The sequence below is a fragment of the Lonchura striata genome, chromosome 8, assembly GCF_046129695.1.
Source record: "Lonchura striata isolate bLonStr1 chromosome 8, bLonStr1.mat, whole genome shotgun sequence".
Classification (NCBI taxonomy): Eukaryota; Metazoa; Chordata; class Aves; order Passeriformes; family Estrildidae; genus Lonchura; species Lonchura striata.
In genome coordinates this window covers 37,826,722-37,847,390 of record NC_134610.1, presented here as the reverse complement: position 1 = coordinate 37,847,390, position 20,669 = coordinate 37,826,722, and the positions used below count along the sequence as shown (strand labels likewise).

General features: G+C 43.8%; 1 protein-coding gene across 8 annotated transcripts in view; it reads right to left on the bottom strand.

The window, feature by feature from the left end:
* AGAP1 (ArfGAP with GTPase domain, ankyrin repeat and PH domain 1) overlaps positions 1 to 20,669 on the bottom strand; it is a 307,939-nt gene that overhangs the window by 143,514 nt on the left and 143,756 nt on the right. For 7 of the 8 annotated variants that reach the window (XM_077785211.1, XM_021536095.3, XM_077785208.1 and 4 more), the window contains 2 exons: positions 20,262 to 20,417; positions 15,329 to 15,421 (listed from right to left, as the gene is read on the bottom strand). In XM_077785211.1, the coding sequence (XP_077641337.1) occupies positions 15,329 to 15,421; positions 20,262 to 20,417 (249 nt within the window). The remainder of the gene's footprint in view (positions 1 to 15,328; positions 15,422 to 20,261; positions 20,418 to 20,669) is intronic. The other variant, XM_077785210.1, reaches the window with a different exon arrangement.

Here is a 20,669-nt window from a genome sequence, read left to right as displayed (position 1 = left end):
CCTTCTCCTTGCACAGCACCCCAGGCCACCCCTCCCTGCCAGGCTGGAAGGATGGATGCTCCTCTGAGCTCTGACCAGGAGCTCCCACCATCAAGGACTCGGGTTCCCAACACACTCCTGAAGCCTGTCAGGCTGTTAGGCACACACAGAGTTTTGGGGCTAAGGAGAGAGATTTGCTCGGTGTAGGCTGGTGTCTCACTACTCCCGTCTTGCTGTAAAATTGTCTTAAGTTGTTGTTATTTGCGAATTTTGTTTAACTCTAGTTGTACAAGGAACAAACCCCTTTTCTGCACTTACATGGAGATCTTGTTATGTGGAAACAGAGGCTGAGGAAAAGAATGGCAAAGTGCTTATCCCCACTCGAACAAAGGCACCTGAGTGGCTGGACAGCAGAAAGAGTTCCACAGCCCTGGCTATGCTGGTGAAAGTAAACAATAAACCCAGAGAGAAATGTAAATAAAGCTTTCATCTCAAACTAATGCTCTCGCTTTTCTGCACATAACCCAAGGATTGTTTTTTCTACAGCAGCATCTCCATCTCCAGGGAACAGAATCAAGGTACATGAGGTGTCAGCAAGGAAAAGGTGCAGGGAGAGAGAAAGCCCCTGTTATTAAAAGGGCTGGTCATTTCCTCATTTTAACAAATATTTCGGATCTGTCATCAGTCCCACACCAAAAAAAAAGGGTTTAAAAATTATGCTTCTGGTTGCATTTTCAACAGGTTTCCAAGAGACAATACCTCAAGTCACCTTTACAGCCTCTTAGAGATTTAATTTCAACATAAACCAAGTTTGATGGAGGGGCAGGAACACCAAGGGGATGTTCTGCAGGTTTTGTGAAGTTTCATATGTGCCTGCAAGACTGAAAATCCCTGTTTTAAAAGAACAGACTGCAGCTGGAATATTCTGCTGGAGGATGGAGCAGGAGCCCACCTGCACTTCGTACCAGCATAGCACAAATTGTTCCTATCCCACAGATGAGGCAGGGTAAAAAAACTCATGCAATTTATCCATCTAGTGGAAAGTGTTCCAGCAGGTGGCATGAGATGAGCTTTAAGGTCCCGTCCAGTCCAAATCATTCTGTGATTCTATGTTTGACTTCTGTTTTTAACAGAAAAACCTGAGATGCTCACTGACCTTCCAAAAAAAAAAAAAACAAAACAAAACAAAAAAACCCCCCCCAAAAAAAAACAAACAAAAAAAAACCAAAAAAAAACCCCACCAAAACACATTTAAAACTCCAAATGTCAATCTACAAACCCTACCTAGAACAACTAAAAGCAAACAAAGGAAGAACCATACAGCAGAATTTGTGAACACTTTCCACTGGATTGGGTTGTTCCAAGCCTCAGCCATCCTTCACCTGTCTCCAAGCTGGAATGGGTAAAGGAGAGAGCAGGAGCCAAGGGAAGCACCTGAACACTGCAGTGTGGTAGAAAAGCAAAATTCCTGTGCCACTTCTGCTGATGCTACTCCAGAGCTCTTTGGGACCAGGACCCCAGCACCATTCAGAGAGGCTGGTGGAGAAATTACCTATGTAAAAAAGCATTTACGGCCAAAGAGCAAACCTCAAACCAAACCTGGTTTTAGAAATTCCAATCCATGCCATGAGCTCAGGAATGGGGTTTCCCTGGCAACCAGGTTCTCCAAGCACACACATGTATTACACAGAAAAGCTTTACTGCTCGCTGGAGCTTCTGTCCAGCATCACCCAGCTCACCAAACCCCTTCTCTAAGCATGTCTGAGAGCTGATCTTGCCCTGCACTCATCCCCAGCCCATGCAGGTCCTGCCACACTCCAGGCAGAGAGATGCTGCCTCTCCTAATTTCCTCTTTCTTTACTCTCTGCGCTTTCAAATTCCCACCAGATTTCAGGCAAACATTTTAAGACTTCCAGAACTACTCTGGACCAACACTGATACCTTGCCTCCAGCAGCAGGAAGCTCAGCACTCTGACAGCATGAATTCATCAGCTCACGGGGTGTTCCTGAGCTCTAAGACCCAGAGCTCCACGGGTGAACAGCTGGAACCAGCTCCAGGCACCGACAAGGACCTCCAGAGGCACCTAAATGTCATTTCCAGACAGGAATCAATCATGGTGCTGGAGGTGCTGGTGTCTCTTTCTCAGAGACCCTCAAGATTCCTGATGTTACTGAGAGCATCACTTGGTCTTTATTCTCACTTCCTGTCTCCTTCAGAGTCTTTGTTCAATATTTTCCCTCCTCCCTCTCACCTGTTTAGTACAGATTTTGCCTCTCACAGCAGCACAACTTTTCATTTGAGCTCTGTCCCTCCAGTTCTGTTTTCCATCCCTCTGTCAATCTTTCCCCTCTTCTCTCACCTCCAAAGCCCCTTGTGCATGTCTGCCTTTGCCTGCTGCAGAAAATAGGGAGCTTGGAATACTTGCGCTGCACAAACCAGTAAGAAACCTCTTGCTTCAGAACACCACATCAACATTAAAAAATGTCACTTAATTGGAGCTAAATGTGACTTAATCCATATCAGGAATTACTTAGAGCTGCAAGATTAAAGTACCAACAGCAGTGCTTGTGCACCTATTATTTCTCAGCTACAAATACAACATTGCCATGATTTCCCAACTCACAGCAACATTTACTGTGCAAAGGGCAAATCCATAAAATGTTCCCACGTAGTTCCTTGCCTTGCATCAGCTTAAGCAAACACAAAATGTCAATTCTCAGAATACTGGGCACACTTCAGCACTGGATGGATGCACATCTCTTCTGTCACAGCAGGAAGGAGTTGTGCAGCTCACCTGCCTGACGCAGCACAGGAAATCTAAAAAAATCTGTATCTTCAGGAGATCTGGCTCAGACAAAAAGTCAATATACACATATAATTCCAGATCTGCAGACTCAGACTTGAGTATTTGTTTAACATGAAACACACCAACCATACATATCTCTGCATTTACTCAGTTTGCATCCTGAAGAAGAGTTTTCACCCAGTTTGCTCAAACCTCAGCTTTTAGTTAAGGATGTCCAGTGCATCTCTCCCTCCACATAAAGAGTTGTTTTATTTTTAATTTGGCCATGAGACAGCCTGCACAATTCTGTTGATACCTGCCACCTTAAACAATCCCTGATCTTCAATTGTCCTCCATTCCAGTGTATTGCTCACTTCAGACAGGAGAATTTTTAAACAATTCAACCACTTTGGTAATTTTAGTTGATTTTTCTTTCCAATACCTCCCGCACTTGAAGATTTCTTAATTTCCCTCCCCGCAAAATACTCACAGAGAAGAGAGCATTAGATGTTAATCTAGCTCCTTGATTTGTAGCAGTTCTGCACTTCTCTACCCAACCATTTAAATGCTGTCATTCATAATAGGGTGATATACTGTACTATAAACCCTTTCGCAAATGGTACGTCTTGGTATTTTTCTTTTGTGACAAAGACTCATATTAGTTATAAAGGGGAAAGAAATGGACTCAGAGCTCAGATCTACCTATATAATCTCACTGCTCAACAGCCTCTCCCCTTCTTTAAAAGAAAATCCACACCCTCTTCCTTAAAGAAAACCAAAATCACTAAGCTTTTATTTTCCTGGTAGAGAATGTTCCATGGTCTGACAGCCCCCAGAGTTCAGCAGCTTCTTTCTATAGTGATAGTCCCGAAACCACAGAATCCCAGACTGGTTTGGATTAGAAGGGACCCTAAAGCCCATCCAGGGTCACCCCTGCCATGGGCAGGGACACCTTCCACTGTCCCAGGTGGCTCCAAGCCCAGTCTAAGCTGGCCTTGGACACTTCCAGGGATCCAGGGGCAGCCACAACGTGTTTGAGGCCATGTCAGATCCTGCTCTTGATTCCAGCCACAGGAGCCTGTCCCTGGGGTCACTGCAGAAGTGTCTTGGTGAGGTACTCAAAGCACACAAAAGCAACAGCTACATACAGGTCAGGTCCTTCTCCATCTAAGCCACAGGTCTGACACCATCCAAACCTACGGGTCCTTCTCCACCCAACCTACCTATCCTACTCTTCTCAACCTACAGGTCCCAAACTGCAGGTCCCTCTCCATCTGACTTTCCAAATTTGGGTTAAAGCAGCAGAAATGTGAGTGGGTGAGTTTTAGTCCAGGTTCCATTCCAGTTCGTTCTCCCATGCTGCCCTTGTTTTCCTGGTTCTTTTAAACAAGTATGAAAATACACTTTTCAAGCAGACACATGGCACTGTCCCCAGAGCTGGGCAAAGTTAAGTCCCCTTGCAGCCAGCCCAGATGACACTCTGGCTTTAGGGCTTGTTTACACTCCCACAAACCAGATCCAACCCACATAGCAGCTTTCAGCCAAACACATTTGGATAAACTCTCAATTAAGATGTAGTAAGGCTGTACCAAAATATTTTACATCTGCTATGTTTGCTTCATGCACTTAGTTGGAAATTCTATCAAAAAACGAATTGAGTTTTCCTGGCAGGTTTTAATCTGTATAAAACCACTCTGTTCCTCACTGGAATAGCTTCTGGTCAGGAAAACTAAACCTCATACTTCTGTCTTTTCCCTAACAGTAGTAACAAAGTTAATTTCAAGCTTTTCAGCTCTAGGACACCTGTAAGTGCAACATACCCAGGTCATCTGATCATGACACTCATTCCCAATTTATCACCATGTGAAGGATCCTTTACAGTAAACAAAACAGTCAAGTTATATGACTTTTCTCCCTGTTTTAACTCATGCAAAATAAATGGAGATTTTATTTCTAGGGATTGCACTTTAATTATAGAATCCTTGAGAGGTTTGGGTTGGAAGGGACCTTAAAGACCATACAAATTCCACCCTCCTGCCATGGGCAGGGACACCTTCCACTATCCCAGGTTGCTTCAAGCTCCATCCAACTTGGCCTGGAACATTTCCAGGGATGGGGCATCCACAGCTTCTCTGGGCTCCCTGTGCCAATCATTCCCTTTAAATTCAAAATATTTAAGTACCAACATATGGCATGGCTGCTGAGACTGTTCTAAATATGTGCTGGTAATTATTGTAGTCAGAGGATTTTTAAAAATTAAAACTGGTTTAGAGAAAACAGTATTTAAAATGAAGTGCAAGGACTTCCATACATATTTCAAATATCCAAACCAGTTATAGTCAGAGTATCCATGTTTCAAACACTCCCTGTTACCCCCAACATTTATTGGTTTTAATTTGCCATTCTCTGCTATGCTCTGGGAGAATATTTCCTCACGTTACGTGCTGAAGTGCCAACGCTTTAAAATAAAACACAAACCCACAAAATAACACAAGAAACTAGGGATGCTGGGCCAACACCCTTGATCCAGATTCACACACAATTACCACACAATTAAATGGGAGCAAAAGAATGATGAAAATATTCAGAATGCCCAAAGTTTGCTTTGTTCAAAAAATTAGGCTAAAGGGCTTTAACTGCGTGCTGTTCAGTTTACTCTTTTGATTGCTTTACCACTATGTAAATCAATTTGTTAATGTTCCTTACAAAATGCATGAGCCAGTTATACTGACAAACACACAAAGCTCATTCGTAATTAGCAGTTAATTAGTACGAAGGAACAGATGCTGTTAGAGTTTCAGCAGGCGAACAGGTTCTGTAAACAATGCTTATAAATCTAAATGAATTTATTAACCACAATGCAACTGTCAACGTTTTGCTGGCAACCATACAAATATGGTGGAATCCCCAAAACATCTTTACAACATATTAATAATCATTGTGTCAACCCAAGTCTATCGGGCAGCCTCACTTGCTAACTGTCATAAGCTTCCCACTTAATCTTCTTATGTCACTTCTCGGGACTAATTCCTCATGCCCTGGGAGGAAGAGCTGCAGCCACCAAAGCCAGCCCAGATGCACACGGGCTCACCTCGGAACAAAGGCGTTTTCCCACTGCTCCCCTGAGCAAGCCCATCGTGCTGGGTGGCACCTGGCCCACGGGATGGTCACCCTGTTCATTTGGGGTTTTGGTATAGATGATCCTTAAAGGTCCCTTCCAACCCAAACCATTCTGATTCCAGAGCTCATCCACTGAAAATAAGTAAAGGCCAGCTCTTCCTGCTCTCCTGGCTAATTTGGAAATGTCCCTCCATGCCAGAGCTGAGCTGCTGCTGACACAAGGGATTGCAGGGAGTTCTGGCAGCTCAGAAGGGCTTTAGGTAGGATGCCAGGGAAAGGTTCTTCCCCAGAGGTGCTGGCACTGCCCAGGCTCCCCAGGGAATGGGCATGGCCCTAAGGCTCCCAGAGCTCCAGGAGGGTTTGGACAGCACTCCCAGGGATGCCCAGGCTGAGGTTGTTGGGCTGTCTGTGCAGGGCCAGGGCTTGGATCAATGATCCCTGTGGGTCCCTTCCAGCTCAGGAGATTCTGATTCTGTGGTTATAAACTCATGCACTCAGCCACCGACTGATGCCATTGCTTTGTGGGGATTTTTTGATTGCCTGGGCAGATGAAGGTGGCTCAAATAAAGAGATTGCATCTTGTAAAGCATTTTCTAGATGCAACTACTGAAGCACCACCGTGAGTCACAGGCTTTTGGCCAGGGGCCAGCTCAGACCCTTAGGGCAACAGTGAAGATCCCTCAGTGCCCTCACTGCTGTCACTCTGCATGTCACACTGACATGCCACCCTAATATATTACACCATTTCAGCACTGGAAAATTCCAATAAATTTTTTAAGGTCATATTATGGCTTTTTTTATTGATGTTCTCTTTTACACCCCCATTGCTTTCGCTCATTCCCTCCTCCTCTCCACCAAAGCATTCTGACACCTCTTCCCCATGTTCTGTCCCATGGACACTCCAGGATTTGCAAAATGCAGCACACAACAGGATGAGAACATCCCAAATGTATGAAATCCACCATAGTCTCACCAGAGAGACTGCTTGGCTTGCTTCCTGTAGGCTCCAGCCCTACTCACTGCATTGGTACTGGATCGAAAATCCTGGAATGTGGGGGAGCCCATCCTCTGCTGGAATCCAGCACCAGGCACAAGAGGAAGATGTTCATGGCAGAGCCTCAGGAAAATACAAATACTCTCTCCCTTTTCTTATGAACACTGGAAAATAGATCCTTGACTGGTTTATGCTAATGAGCAACACCTGCTCCTTTTATATAATAAGGATCTTCACCGCCTTTTTTTTAAAAAAATGGGTATTTTAGGTAAGAGAAGCTCTTTCCCTACTGTTTCTGCAGAGGCTGATAATCCCCTGCCTGCCCTTCTCCTGCCTGCTTCCATTCTCCTTCCACAGTCTCTCCAAGGATGCTTAACCTGATCAACATTCTACTCCAAACAAAAGCTGCAAAGTCTCCTCTTGAATCTTTAAGGATGAGCAAGACCTACAATCACACCTGATGTGTCAGCTAGGAAATCATCAGCTGCTACTCAGACCCACATGTTTGTCCTGGTCTCTTTCACAAAACATCAAGAGCATTACATTGGGATAGGATTTAAAGTAAATTAAATAAATAAGGAGGATGGAGTTGAGCACTCCTTATTGGCAGTCATAAGCAATCTATGACCTCTTATGGCATTAACATACAAAATACTTAGGAAACACATTTATAAAATGTGAAATTTCCCTCTGTTTTTAAAGCTAGTGATCTGGCTACTCTCCATCGTTGCCCTACAAGGCACTGTTTTCCTTTGCTCACTTGGAAGGCTGGGTCACAGAAATAAATGGAATACTATGTTTGAAATTGTATGCCCCCTGCCCAAATCAACACTAATAAACAGGTCACTGCCACGGGAAGTAAAAAAAAATGACAGAAAGTTAATTTCTCTGAGAAATTTATTGATAATATTTCATTTATGGATCCTTAAGTGTACCTGTGGAACAGCTGTAAAGGGCTCACCTTGGTCTACGTATGGCTGGGACTATCACTGTATGACATACCTGGGTATTTAGAGTATTTAGAGATAAAATAACATTTTATCAGATGTGAAACAGAAAACTCATATTTTAGGGACTCTGAAAATTTAGGAGACTTATTAAAAGAAACATATTAGAAATTAAATCTCAATAAGCCAAAGGCCCAACCTCCAGCTCCTTCCTGCAACCCTCAGACATCCCAGGAAGGGAAACCAGTAAACTCCAGAAAGCAGCAGGGAGCAGATGGGAGGATCCAGTGGGACAAACAGATGCATGAGGAAAAAGAGGAATTACCTCAGAGAGGCTGAGGCTCGTGCCCAGGTCTGCCTGCTGTGGCCAAGGGGCAGAAGGGGCCCTGCCCTTGGACTAGAAAACAGATCCTTGGGCAAGGGAAGGGTTTAACACCCGGAGCTCCCAGCACCAGATGTCCAAGAGAGATTTTTACTGCTATTTTATTGCAAATTCTAAGGACTACAGCTTTTCTTGGGAAGGTATCTGCAACTCATCAACTGGAAAAACCCACAAACCCGGCTTTCACAGTCAAATTAAACATTATTCCAGGCAGGTACATGGAACTGAAGCCATTCTTCTGATGTAAGGGCACATTTGATCTAATTGGAAAAAATATTTCAAGTGCACTGGGAATAGTCACTGTTAACTGAATGCAACAACGAAAAAGGAAAAAAGAGCATGCAGACCCCAGGGAATTACCAAATCAATTAACAACTAATTCAGGAACTAATTTCTCTATTGCCTCTTAGCACAAAACTGTATCTTTAATTTCTCCTGCAATAAGCATCACCATGATAGTCCTAACACACTCTGACGCTTTAAATGAGTTTACAAGTATCTCTTTTTGATTGGCTATGTAACATTATTTCTTCACAGTTCAATGCAACCATAGCCAAGTGCTTTGAAATATTTAATTATACTGGTAGCAACCAGTTAATTTACAGAGCCACAGTGAGTACAAAACATTTTATAACTAGTAATCAGCTAATTTTTAAAAAAGCCAGCAAAATGTGTATGTTCTGATTATAAACAATTGCAGAGGAATTACACAGAAGATTTCAGCACTAAGAGTATTTGGCTCAAAACCATACCCTGGTGTTTGTACAAGCTGATCTGGAGACTGATTACTGTGATTAGACAGACGTGTGACAGAGGAAATTACACCTCACGCTGGAGATAAATAAATCAAACCATGTCATCTGCCAGTTCCTTGTAAATCAAGTCAGTTTTGACTTTGGCAAAGCTGCTCCTTGGAGACACCCAACGCTGGCTTGCAAACAACAGTCTACAAACCTACCTGAGCACCTGAAACACACAAAGCAGGAGGAGTCTTGGAGAATGCTCCTTCCAGGACCTCAGGGAGGCCTCAGAGAAAGTTGGAGAGAGACTTGTCACAAGGGCCTAGAGTGCCAGGACAAGGGGGAGTGGATTCTGACAGAGGGCAGGAATGGATGGGATAGAAAAAAATTTTCCACGTTGAGGGTGGGCAGGCCCTGGCACAGGTTGCCCAGAGCAGCTGTGGCTGCCCCTGGATCCCTGGAAATGTCTAAGGCGAGGTTGGACAGGGCTTGGAGCAGCCTGGGACAGTGGAAGGTGTCCCTGCCCATGGCAGGGGGTGGGATGGGATTGGCTTTAAGGTCCTTCCAAACCCAAACCATTCCGGGATTCTCTGTTTTGGAGCAGAAGCAGCAGCACAGGGGGCTGGGTCTGTGTGTAGTGAAACGGGGTTTCAGTGCAGAAACACACAGCTGTAAGAAATGGAAGCAAATACTGGGTTCTGTGTCCCTCCACATGCTTGCTGCCATCCTCCTTCTGAAATGCTTTTGGCCCTTACCTGCATGAGCCATTTTTATTTCCAAACACAACCTGATGTTGAACTCAGACAGAAGAGAGAAGCCATCAGATAAGCCCTGGCACCACTGGCTGTAGCATCATCTGTCTGTCGCGCTCCTCTAGATAGCTTTTTTCACCCTGTCAAGTCAGATGAATTAAGCAGGAAGAGCTGCTAAGATCGTTGCTTGTTTGTTCTCTCTTCTGGTGGACTCCAAGTAAACATTTGCAGCCAGGAAAGAGCAAAGAGCATTTGCTGCTTGTGAGGACAGTGAGTCTCAGATGTGACACTTGCCTGGAGCACCGCGGTGCTCTTGTGGAAGTGAGGATGACTAAGGACATCACTCTGACTGAGCAGATGTGGCAGATGATCCCTTTTCAAAACCTATTTCCCAGACTCTGCCGTGCCTGATGAAATGCTCCTGCAGCTGGACAGACAGCTGCGGGTATTTTAAGGGAAAACAGGTTTCAGGTAGGATGATCTCACTTGCTTCAATGGAAGGACCTAGATAACAAGTGTTGTGTGTTATTCCATGCAAGATTTGTGTAAGTGGTGCTTAAACAACCCAACTAGGGCTAAAAATGAACAAAAATGAGGTTAGGAAGTAACCTACTCAAAAATGAGGTTAGGAAATCAGTAGTGAAGCGGAGGGAATAGAAAATCACTACTAAAACAGGCAACACTGAGCTATACCTGTAGGGAGCTGAGGAGAAGTGACAGGTTTTTTATGCCAAATTTGACATTTGATGAGAGCATCTTCAAAGTTACCTTTGCTGAGTTTAATGATTTTTAAAATAAAATTCAGATGTACATTGGGAAGTGCTAGTTTTGTTTATTATACTCATCTTAAGGAAAAACTCTAACTTGTGTATCAAGGAACCAAACTCTTCTTCATGAATAGCAAATCAGTGATGCCACCCCCATGCCTTGACATAAAAAATATTTGCCATTTTTAGGTCAGAGTAAAGGAAAAAAAAAAAAAAGACAAAATACCTAATTTCATCAAGATTACTTTAATGTACTTAAATATGCCAAGATGGCAGGCGAAGAAGGTCATTTGAAATATCACCTAAAAGTAAAGCCTGAATAAGATATTCCACTTTCTCCATTAATCCAGCCATTTGCAAACTGAGGGAAGGGAATGAATTCTGAAGTTCACCTTTGCAAGTCATGGATGGCAAATTTTTCACTGTGTCATCAATACAGCACTAACCATTAGAACATTTATTTCTAATCCAGGCTTCGAGTTTGTCATCCCTAAATGATGCAGCAATTTGGGGGCACGAGAGGGGCAGCACCTCCCAGGGTGAGCCAAGGGTGGAGGCAATGTGTCAAACACTGATTTTGGCCAGTTTTTGGCAAAAGAACAGTCAAGGTTATATTGTTGGAGTATATAATGGTGTGAGCACGTGTGATTAAGTGCAAAGGGCAAAGAGAAGAAGGGCTGGGAGCAGAAAAGTCAAGGCCAGCTCTTACGCATTTATTTACACTCCAGTCTGGGGGGGGATGGGGGCAGGACAGAGGAAAAAAAAAATTAAAAAAAATATTAAAAAAAAAAAAAAGAAAGAGCACGCAGCTGCCATCCCTAAAACAGACCTCCCATCTGCCACCCACGATTTGCATGTCACCTTCTCCAGGCTCATTTGTACTTCATTAACTGCCATTGACTTAACAAGATTTATGCAAATGACACCATAGGAGCTCGCCAACTCCCACTGCAATCAAGTGATTATGTATGTACAATTCTCCACAGCAATGAAAAATTAATACATGACAAGCCCCCTCACCGCTGAGCTGAGCTTCTTGCTTTTATTTTTCTTGTTGTGTGCATTTTTTTTAATTTGAATATGCCCTACTGATAAAGATTTCCCAAACCCACAAAAAGACAAGTAATTTTCCCAAAATGCTACAAAACCTCCCATCCTAGAAAGTCAATTCTCCAAAAGTGTGCAGCCCAATGTGTGCTTCAAAATATTCTTCAAAATATTCACTCAGGCTACCAGGAACAAGACTTCTTTTCCAGAATAAATGGGTTTGGAGGGAGGATTCTCCAACCAGAGCAAGCCACTCGCTTTAAGAGTATTATTAGCAATGCCACAGAAAATAGCTTAAATATTCTTAGTTTAAGCACCTCTTTCTCAGAAGTACAGAACTGCCTATGGATTTTAACTTGAAGCCAATATTGCTCAAGACTTTTTCTGACTCTGATTTGTATAAGATTTTTAAATACCACAAGTGAAATTCTGTATAATTTTTTTAAATTTCTGACATTCCCACCTCTCAGCAGCTGCTGAAAGTCCAGGATTTAAGACGTGCTCTTATGGCTGTGCATGCACAAGGTACTGGTACCTCCTCAGAAAATCTGCCTTTCCAAAATTTCACTCACTTTAAGAGTATTTTAGCAGGAGTGAGCAGTCACTCTTTAAAAACAAGCCTGCTTTTCATTGCCTACATTTTGGGTTTCTGCTGGGAGCAGGAAGGGTCATCAGGACAGTTTTATATGGCTTAGCCCAATAAAACCAAATTTAGCACTGCAGTGAAAAATCGGCTTTGCCATGTAGGAAGGACAGAGAGTATAGGAACATTAACTCTTTTTGACCAGACTGCTCTGAGTTAAGGATAAAGCCCTGGAGGAATGAGGTGTTTCCTTGGAAGGAAATAGGCTATTCACAATTTTACCTCGTTCATGGAACCCTGGAATGGTTTGGGTTGGAAAGGCCCTTACAACCCATTTAATTCCAACATCCTGCCATGGGCAGGGAGATACCTTCCCCTAGACCAGGTTGCTCAGGGCACCATCCAAACTCTCCCAAACTCTCAGGGATTTCCCTTAAACCCACAGGGATTCAGGCACCAAGAACAGGAATGCAGGAGCAGGTTGCAACTCTTGGCTTCTTTTGACCAAAACCCACTGGCAGCTGTACAGGTCCATACCTGGGGCCCAGAATGATCAGCAACTCTTTCATAGTGCTGAGAGGGATTCCATTTTTTCCTCAAAACCAGAACATTTCCAGCCTTCCATGAAACTTATTTTGGCTGGAGGTTTTATAATTTGTTTGTGGGGTGTTTGGTATTTTTGTAAAGCTTTTTTGTTGTTGTTATTGTTTAGTTTTATTCTCCCACAGCAATCCTGGCAATGCTGCAGCCTTAAACCAGATTTCTGCTTCTATTCCCACGTATCCCAAGCAACAAGAGACAGGACAAGAAGAAACAGCATCAAGTTGCACCAGGGAAGGTTCAGGTTGGCTATTAGAAAAAATTTCTTCACAGAAAGGGTGGTCAGGCATTGGCACAACTGCCCAGGACAGTGGTGGAGTCCCCATCCCTGGAGGGATTTAAAATCCATGAGGTTGTGGTACATGGGGACATGGGTTAGTGGTGGCCTTGGCAGTGCTTGTTTAAACACAGGACTTGGTAATCTTACAGGGCTTTTACAACCTTAATGACTCTGTGACTCCATTTGCCACAGAAATCATCACAATGGAAGGGGTTTCTCATCTTAAGAAGAACAGCATCATGAAGTTTTTTAGGTCAAGGAACTCCCTTTCATATCTGTCTTATTCCCAGTTAAGGCATGAAATAAAAGGCACCAACTTTTCCAGGGAAGTTGGAATTTCTGCTGCCTCAGAGAGCTCCAAGGGGCTGGCACTTGTCGAGCCCCCCAAGAACGTGGTTGTATCAGCAACTGAACCTGGAGCCACCTCTACAGACCAGATCCCCAAAATCCTCCTGCCATCTGAGTGTGATGTGAAATCCCACCGGGAGCTGCCACCCTGCAGCACTGCAAAAACCTGCCAAGCTCCCATGGCCAAAGCCCAAAGAACGGGATGGATCTGTGGAGGATGCACATCCAGGGTTTGTGGGTAATGGCTCATACCTGACAAAATGAAATGACCATGGCTGGGATCAGTAACAAGGAGGACATGTTCCCAAAAGATTGGTCATATTTGGTACACAAGCAGGGCTGCAAGGGGAGATTTCCATACAGAAATTCCAGATATTGTAAGGGATATTTCTTTACAACATGCTGTGGCACAATCACACTTACAATGTTTACCTTACAACACTCTTCCTATGAGTGTATTTTTAATCAAATTAATTCCATACAACAGCATTTTAGGAAAGAACAGTACATATGCCTGGAATTAATACTGGCACATCTATTCCTCAGTTTTACATTCTCAGCTGCACTTTTGTTTAATTAGGATTACCCAAAAGGATTGCAGCTGGTCTAACCCATCCTGTACCATACAAAAGCTGTAGGAAAATAAAATTGTAGCTTGCTTTAAATGCCTGGAATCTCCTCCCCTGAATGCAGAGCCAAATACTGAACTCCTCTGCTTTCAAACTGCTCTTCTGGATTGCAGCGTGCTTGATTAAAATTTGCCTACTAGAGATTCACACACGACAGCATTTTTGCTGCCTGATGGTCCCAAAAGGTCTTTTAGAACGACTTTAGGAAGAAAAATCACAGACAATAGTTAAGGGTACAAAATCAACTCCTCCTCGCATCCAGAAACAGAGGAAAAACACAAAACACCCCAAAATATGTAAACCCAGCTCCACACAGGACATCCAGGGCTAGCTACCTAGCAGGAAAAGGCATGGGCTGAGGGAAGATCAGGAGAGGCAAGTGAGCCTCTGGAGGGCAGGAAAGGCACCAAAACAGCTGGAAAGAAACATGTGGAAAAGAAAGGGAGCTTGTCTCTAGCAAGGCAACTCTCACACATGAGTAAACACTTCCAAACACTGATACAGAAACTGTGTGAGAAGCATTCCATGGGAATGTGGAGATCTCAACCACACGGATTTGGTGTCATTTCATTTCAGAAAGTAAATCATCTCATTCCCCAAGCACTTCCCATCCAACGCTGGCACTGCTTTTGCCTTTCAAAGGAGTGTTCCCAGCTACAATTTAGCATCGAGTTTCCAGGCTAATGAAAGTGCATCTAGGCTAGTAAAAACAGACCAAAACAAATCCTCGGCTTCAAGTCCTGTTGTGTAATGAGAAAGTTTAATTAAGGCCACACATTACAGCTGTAAACGTTCTCTTATATAATAAGGTCTAAATGAAACTGAACCTAATCAAAGTTACAATTCCTTCATTAGCAAATTACAAACAAGAGCGCGCAGCTGACACACCGGCCATGATTATCACAACTAATTGCCTCGTTGTTAGGGAGCAGCCTGAAACTGTGTTCAGATGTCCGTCTGTGGTAGCAAATTAGGGCCACATCAGGCTATTCCTGCCATCACAAGGGGCTCTTGTCGAGTGATCTGATTTACCCTGCGCCTGGCAGCACTCGGCCCAATCAAAGCCCCCTCTACAAAGGCAGCTTTGAAGCCAGCACAGCCTAGAAACCCGCTCCATATGCAGGCCGGCAGACTGCACTTCATTAGGCCTGTTGTCACATTTTCCCTCTTCTTATTCTAATGATCCTATTTTAATACACATAGGAACCTCTCCTAATTGATGTCAAGTGAGTGACTTCCACATTCATCACCAGCACACATCAAACGCCGCTTGGCGCATGGCCCCGCCACCGCCGTGCCTGGACCCGAGGTGTGTCTTGTCTCCCAACTATGGAAAGCAGGGGAGAAAAAGAAATACAACTATTTCGGCATTACCTGTTTAATTGGGATTGCACGGCCGCTTCCAATGCTGTCTGTTCTGCTCTCCAGGACCTTCTTCTCTTTGTCTGGGTCACTCCCTTTCCGAGACTGCAGAGCGAAAAGAAAAGTTTGTGCTCCATTAAATGCACACAGAGGATGCTTTTACTTGCCTTTTTTTTTTCCTTCGGGGCAATTAAAAAAAAATTTGGCAGAGAAATATAGGCTTAAAATGGAATCTACATAAGTACACAACCATCCTAAAAATGAATAAATTTCCCATCCACCACCCATAAATTTCAACCATCCACTAGTTTGAAATGCATTTGGGTTTAAAGAGTTACAGCTTCACTGCCTGAAGACCCACAACATCAGAGGACACGTTTCTGAAGTTTCCAACAGTAGCTCCAAAGGGGAATGAATGTGCCATCTCCTCATTAAAAAAATTTAATATAGCCATGCATACATTTAATTCACACCTGTGTGGTTCTTAGAAATGTCAGCAACTATTTAGAAATATGATTTTTATAATGCTGGATTTGACCATATGCACTTCAACTTATTTTTTTCTGCTTTGGGATGGTTAGAAAGTTAGAACTGCAAGAAAAGCCGGTAACTGGAAAAAGTTACCTGAACGCAATGTGGGAAAATCAGCATGAGGAGAATTTTACCAATGTCTAAAACCCAAGGTGCTTTATCCTGGCTTTCTCCAAGGCTGGAAGGAGTAAGGTCACAGCACTCCCTTCATGACTTTATCAAGTTATATGGGAATTTGAAGATGTTATTCAGATCGCAGCCCGTTATTGCGACAGAACACATGGGCGCAGTGATTTTGACGGATTTATTTTATTACAAAAAGAAGACCTGAGAGTCATCCTCCTTAATAACTGTGCTGACAAGTGACAACTTCACTCCATTACTTTCCAATGGGAACATTACTCACACAATATTGAGAATGGGAAAACATTTTCGTGTGCTTTTCAACTCGGCGATGATGTATGAAAGGAGCCCATTTGCGGTGTCCGGCACCGCCGTGGGGAGCTAACGAAAACCGGGGCCACGGCAGAGCCCGCTCTGCGCTTCCAGCGGGAACAGACACTGAAATCAGGAGGAGAATCGGGATCGCGGCTCGCTAATGCCCCTTTCCCCCATCCCACAAAGGGGTGGGAGGAAGAATAAAACTCAGGAGCAGCTGCCCGCAGGCAGAGAGGAGGGAGGGAAGGCAGCGAGGAGGACTCAGAGTAAGAGCATTCTGAGCAACACATTCACCCAGCGGGGATCCCGCGCTGCCGGCCCCGCTCCGCCGGGAACGGGCTCCTGTCACCAGTTACTATGGTTCGGGGCAATGGAATGACGTGCTGGGGAATTAAACAAAGAACAAATGAAAGCAAGCAAAACAAGTGGGAGGGATGAAATCCAGTGTGCAGGATAACTATTGTTCCTCGTCCTTCAAGACAGATTTCTGCCTCTGAAAGTGCCACTTCCCAAGAATACACGGCAAAACAAAGCTTCAATGGCGCAAGGCGCCCGTAAGTGACATTGTAAAGAAACTCAGTGAAGGTGCCCAAATCCTTGGGAGGGGAGTTGTCAGCTTGAATGTTTCTTTTTTATCCGACTTTTTTTTAAAGAAAGAGCCCTGCCTCTGAAATGCAGGCTGAATATCTACACACTGATTTTAATTTCTGGTTTTAAATCATCAACATTCCCGAAAAGTTACTGCAGCTGGAAATCACATGCAGCACATGGAAGGGAAATATCTTCATGCAAACCACTGGTAAATGCCAAAAGTACAGAAATGTAGGGATTTCTGCTAGGCAAATTCCCTTCTAGCTGTTCATAGTCACAGAAACCCTAATGTTTTCCAAGGGAGAATCGTTGCATGCTCTGCTATTTATAAAGATAAATTGTGCAGTGAAACTGAGATCTGATCTTTTGTGCTTTTGTACCTATGACACATGCAATATGTCTTATATCCTAGCAGAAAAAAATCCACTCCAAACCACACTGGAGCAATACTTCCCAGGACTTCTTCTGATGGCACATCTACACAATAAATGGTTCTATTTAAAACTTGGTGCCAGCAAACAAAAAAATGTCTGGAAAAATTAAAGCACCTGCACCAATATCATTGGAGTGATTTCCCTGTTGCACTGGAAGTAACTCACAGACTTAATCCACATAAAACTTGGTCCAAGATAACACATCTGAGTTTGTGCACAACCAGAGCCAGACCAGCAGTGCTGAGCACCCCAGAAGTAAAATACTCATCTCTAACAGTAGATACTGAGACAGAGAGCTTATTTCAAGTCTCCAAAACTCCCTTGGAATTCTGTAAATATGTAAGACAGATAACACTGAATGTGGGAAAGGTGTTGCAGTTCTCTATGCCAGAAATTCCCTCACCCAGTGTGGAATCAGCCATGGTCAGAATCAGCTTCTTGCTCAGTGAACCTCATAAATGCATTTTAAATCCTCACCTGCCCTATACAAGATTATTTGGTAGTCCCTGCTATCACTCTGTCGAAAACAAAGAATATTAACTCTTCTAATATTTCATCTATCTTATCACTTAAGGGGAAAATCAGCTGCTGCAACAATAGCTTTATAACAAACATTAATACTCAATGTCAAAAAGATGAAATGCTGCATGTAATGCACTGAACATGTTTAAAATTCTCATTCCTATTCTAACTCAAAAAGATGAAATGCTGCATGTAATGCACTGAACATGTTTAAAATTCTCATTCCTATTCTAACTCAAAAGCTATAAGTAAGAAAAATCAAATATTTTCTACCTATTCCAGTCCTCTTCCAACAACAGAAGATCTAAAGATCACTAAACAGATTACCTGTGCTAGATAAAAAGGAATAACTTGCAATTATTAAACAGAAATATATCTGATTCTGTAAGAGATAAAGGCATAAGTGACTGGGAAGAGAAGCACAGCAAGAAACCCAGAGCTAAACAGTAAAAGATTTTAATTACACACTCTGTTCATAACCAGCATTTTCTGTGTAGTTGTCTATTTATTCAATTAAATAATTCCAGGTTATAACTTGGCACAGAAGCTGGGTTACAGCAGAGTGGGTGTTAAGTACTTCAGGACATAGATTACAGAGCAAGTCATTAAACAATCTCACTATACCCACCTTAAAAGACACAACTAAATCTGCAAAGGCAAATTATTATTATTTTTCCCAATTATCAGACATTAAGACAACTATCAACACCCTCTCATGTTAGTAAATATGGCTCTCACTAATTATCAGAAACCAGAGCTTTAGTCTGATTCTTTACAGCTGACTTAACATTCTTCTCAAAGCTTTCCTGTGACTGCAGATGGGTCTGGCTTTCTCTCCTCCCTTTCTCAAATTTACAGCTGCCCCGAACTGCAACATCCCCAATTCCCCAAATGTCAGCACCACCTCCAGAGCCCTGGCAGCAGCTCACACATCCTTTAGCCTGGCCATGGATGCAGCAGCATCCCAGCTCTGCTTCCAGAGCTCTGACTGCTGCTGGTTTCTGGGCTGACACTGACATCTAGTGGGGCTGGGAACTCTGGAATCCTCCCACCAAACTCCAGATTATTCCCACCAATGGGAAGAAATCTGCATGACTGTTATCAAACACGGGTGCCAGAGCTGGGACACTTCTTCCCAGGCCACTCATTTTGTTGTTTTCCACCTACATATTTGCACCCAAACACAAATGCATGATTTCCTCTCCTTCATCATAGGACTGGGAGATCTGGGCTTTAATCAAAATACCTCTGCTGGGAGGGACACAGGATCCCTGGGGCTCTCTGCTGTCACTCAGAGTTCCAAAATGGTCACAAAAGTTTCCTACTTGCTGAAGGTGGAGAGCCCAGATTGCCCTCAGAGTCTCAGGAAATGGTTTTTCCGGGTTTGTACATAGAAACTGAGCATGAGATCACCTTTGGAATAAAATATATATAAATTCTCCATGTTGACAGGAAGGTTGTGGGTTCCTAAGCACAACCAACATGTAGCTACAACCCCCACGGGAGTTACACGAGAGCCCACAGCCATTCTGAGTTTGCTATGACATGTGTGACCTGTCAAAAAACTGCTTACAAACCACAATTACACCTGCAGCACAATCCCAGAGCTTTCAGCAAGAGGGCTTAAACCAAGGAAACCTTCACCCAGGGCTTCACTAGCATCTCCCTAACTACTTCTGCATAACAAAGACTTGTCATATTGCACCAGGCAGCTTTCTATTTGATTTTGGGGTTTTTTTTTGCTTCTCAGTGAAGCAAAAAACAGGTGGTTTGGAAAGAAAAAGTTACTTTAACCTCCATCACCTTTTTAACCCTAGAAAAGAAAAAAATGAACTGATTCTATATAGTAAAAGTAGAATGGGATATTTATGGGATAGTTTGGTTTGGGAAGGACCTTAAAGCCCATCCAGTGCCACCCCTGCCATGGGCAGGGACACCTTCCACTATCCCAGGTTGCTCCAAGCCGTGTCCAGCCTGGCCTTGGACACTTCCAGGGATAGCCACAGCTGCTCTGGGCACCCTGTGCCAGGTCATCAGCACCCTCACAGGGAGGAATTCCTTCCCAATATCTCATCTATCCCTTTCCTGCCAGTGGAAGTCCCTCTCCAGCTCTCCTGGAGCCCCTTTAGGGACTCTAAGTTCTCTCTAGAGCCTTCTCTTCTCCAGGCTGAACAACTTCAAGTCTCTCAGCCTGTCTTCCTAAGAAAAGTGCTCCTCTTTAAGACTCAAACAGAACCACCCAACGATAATTCCAAGATGTGCTTGTTTTCGAGTTCACAGCTCTGTCTCAGCACTCCTGTGCCATCAGAGCAGCCCAGCTGCAGGGGAGTGAGGCTCAGCCTGTCCCCAAGCAGCAGGCAGAGCCCAGCTGCAGGGGGGTGAGGCTCAGGCTGTCCCCAGAGCAGCAGAGGGTCCCCTGGCTCACTCACCGTGAAGAGGTTGGATCGGCGCTTGGACTGTTTACGGACAGGAGTTGGTGTGTTGGCAGTGGGAGGAACATCAATCCGCAGCTCCTTCTGGCTGGTGCTTGGAGTTGATGGGACAGAGGAGGAATAATCACTTAAACTCCCTCCTCCATTACTGGTCTGCAAGGATTAAAGGGAATTTTAAACAGTGGTACTCTGCTTTCAAGAAATGACAATCCACAGCTGTATCTTATTTACTCCTGATTTACTCCAAATTTACGCAGAAGTGCAGCCGGGGCTCAGGGGCTCAGCAGGGCTGCCCTACTGCCACTTTTCCACACATTTCTATTCCAAGCCTTTAAACATCTCCCCCACCATTATTTTTCAAAAGATAGTTCTGTTTATACAGTAGGCACATTTTCATTCTACACA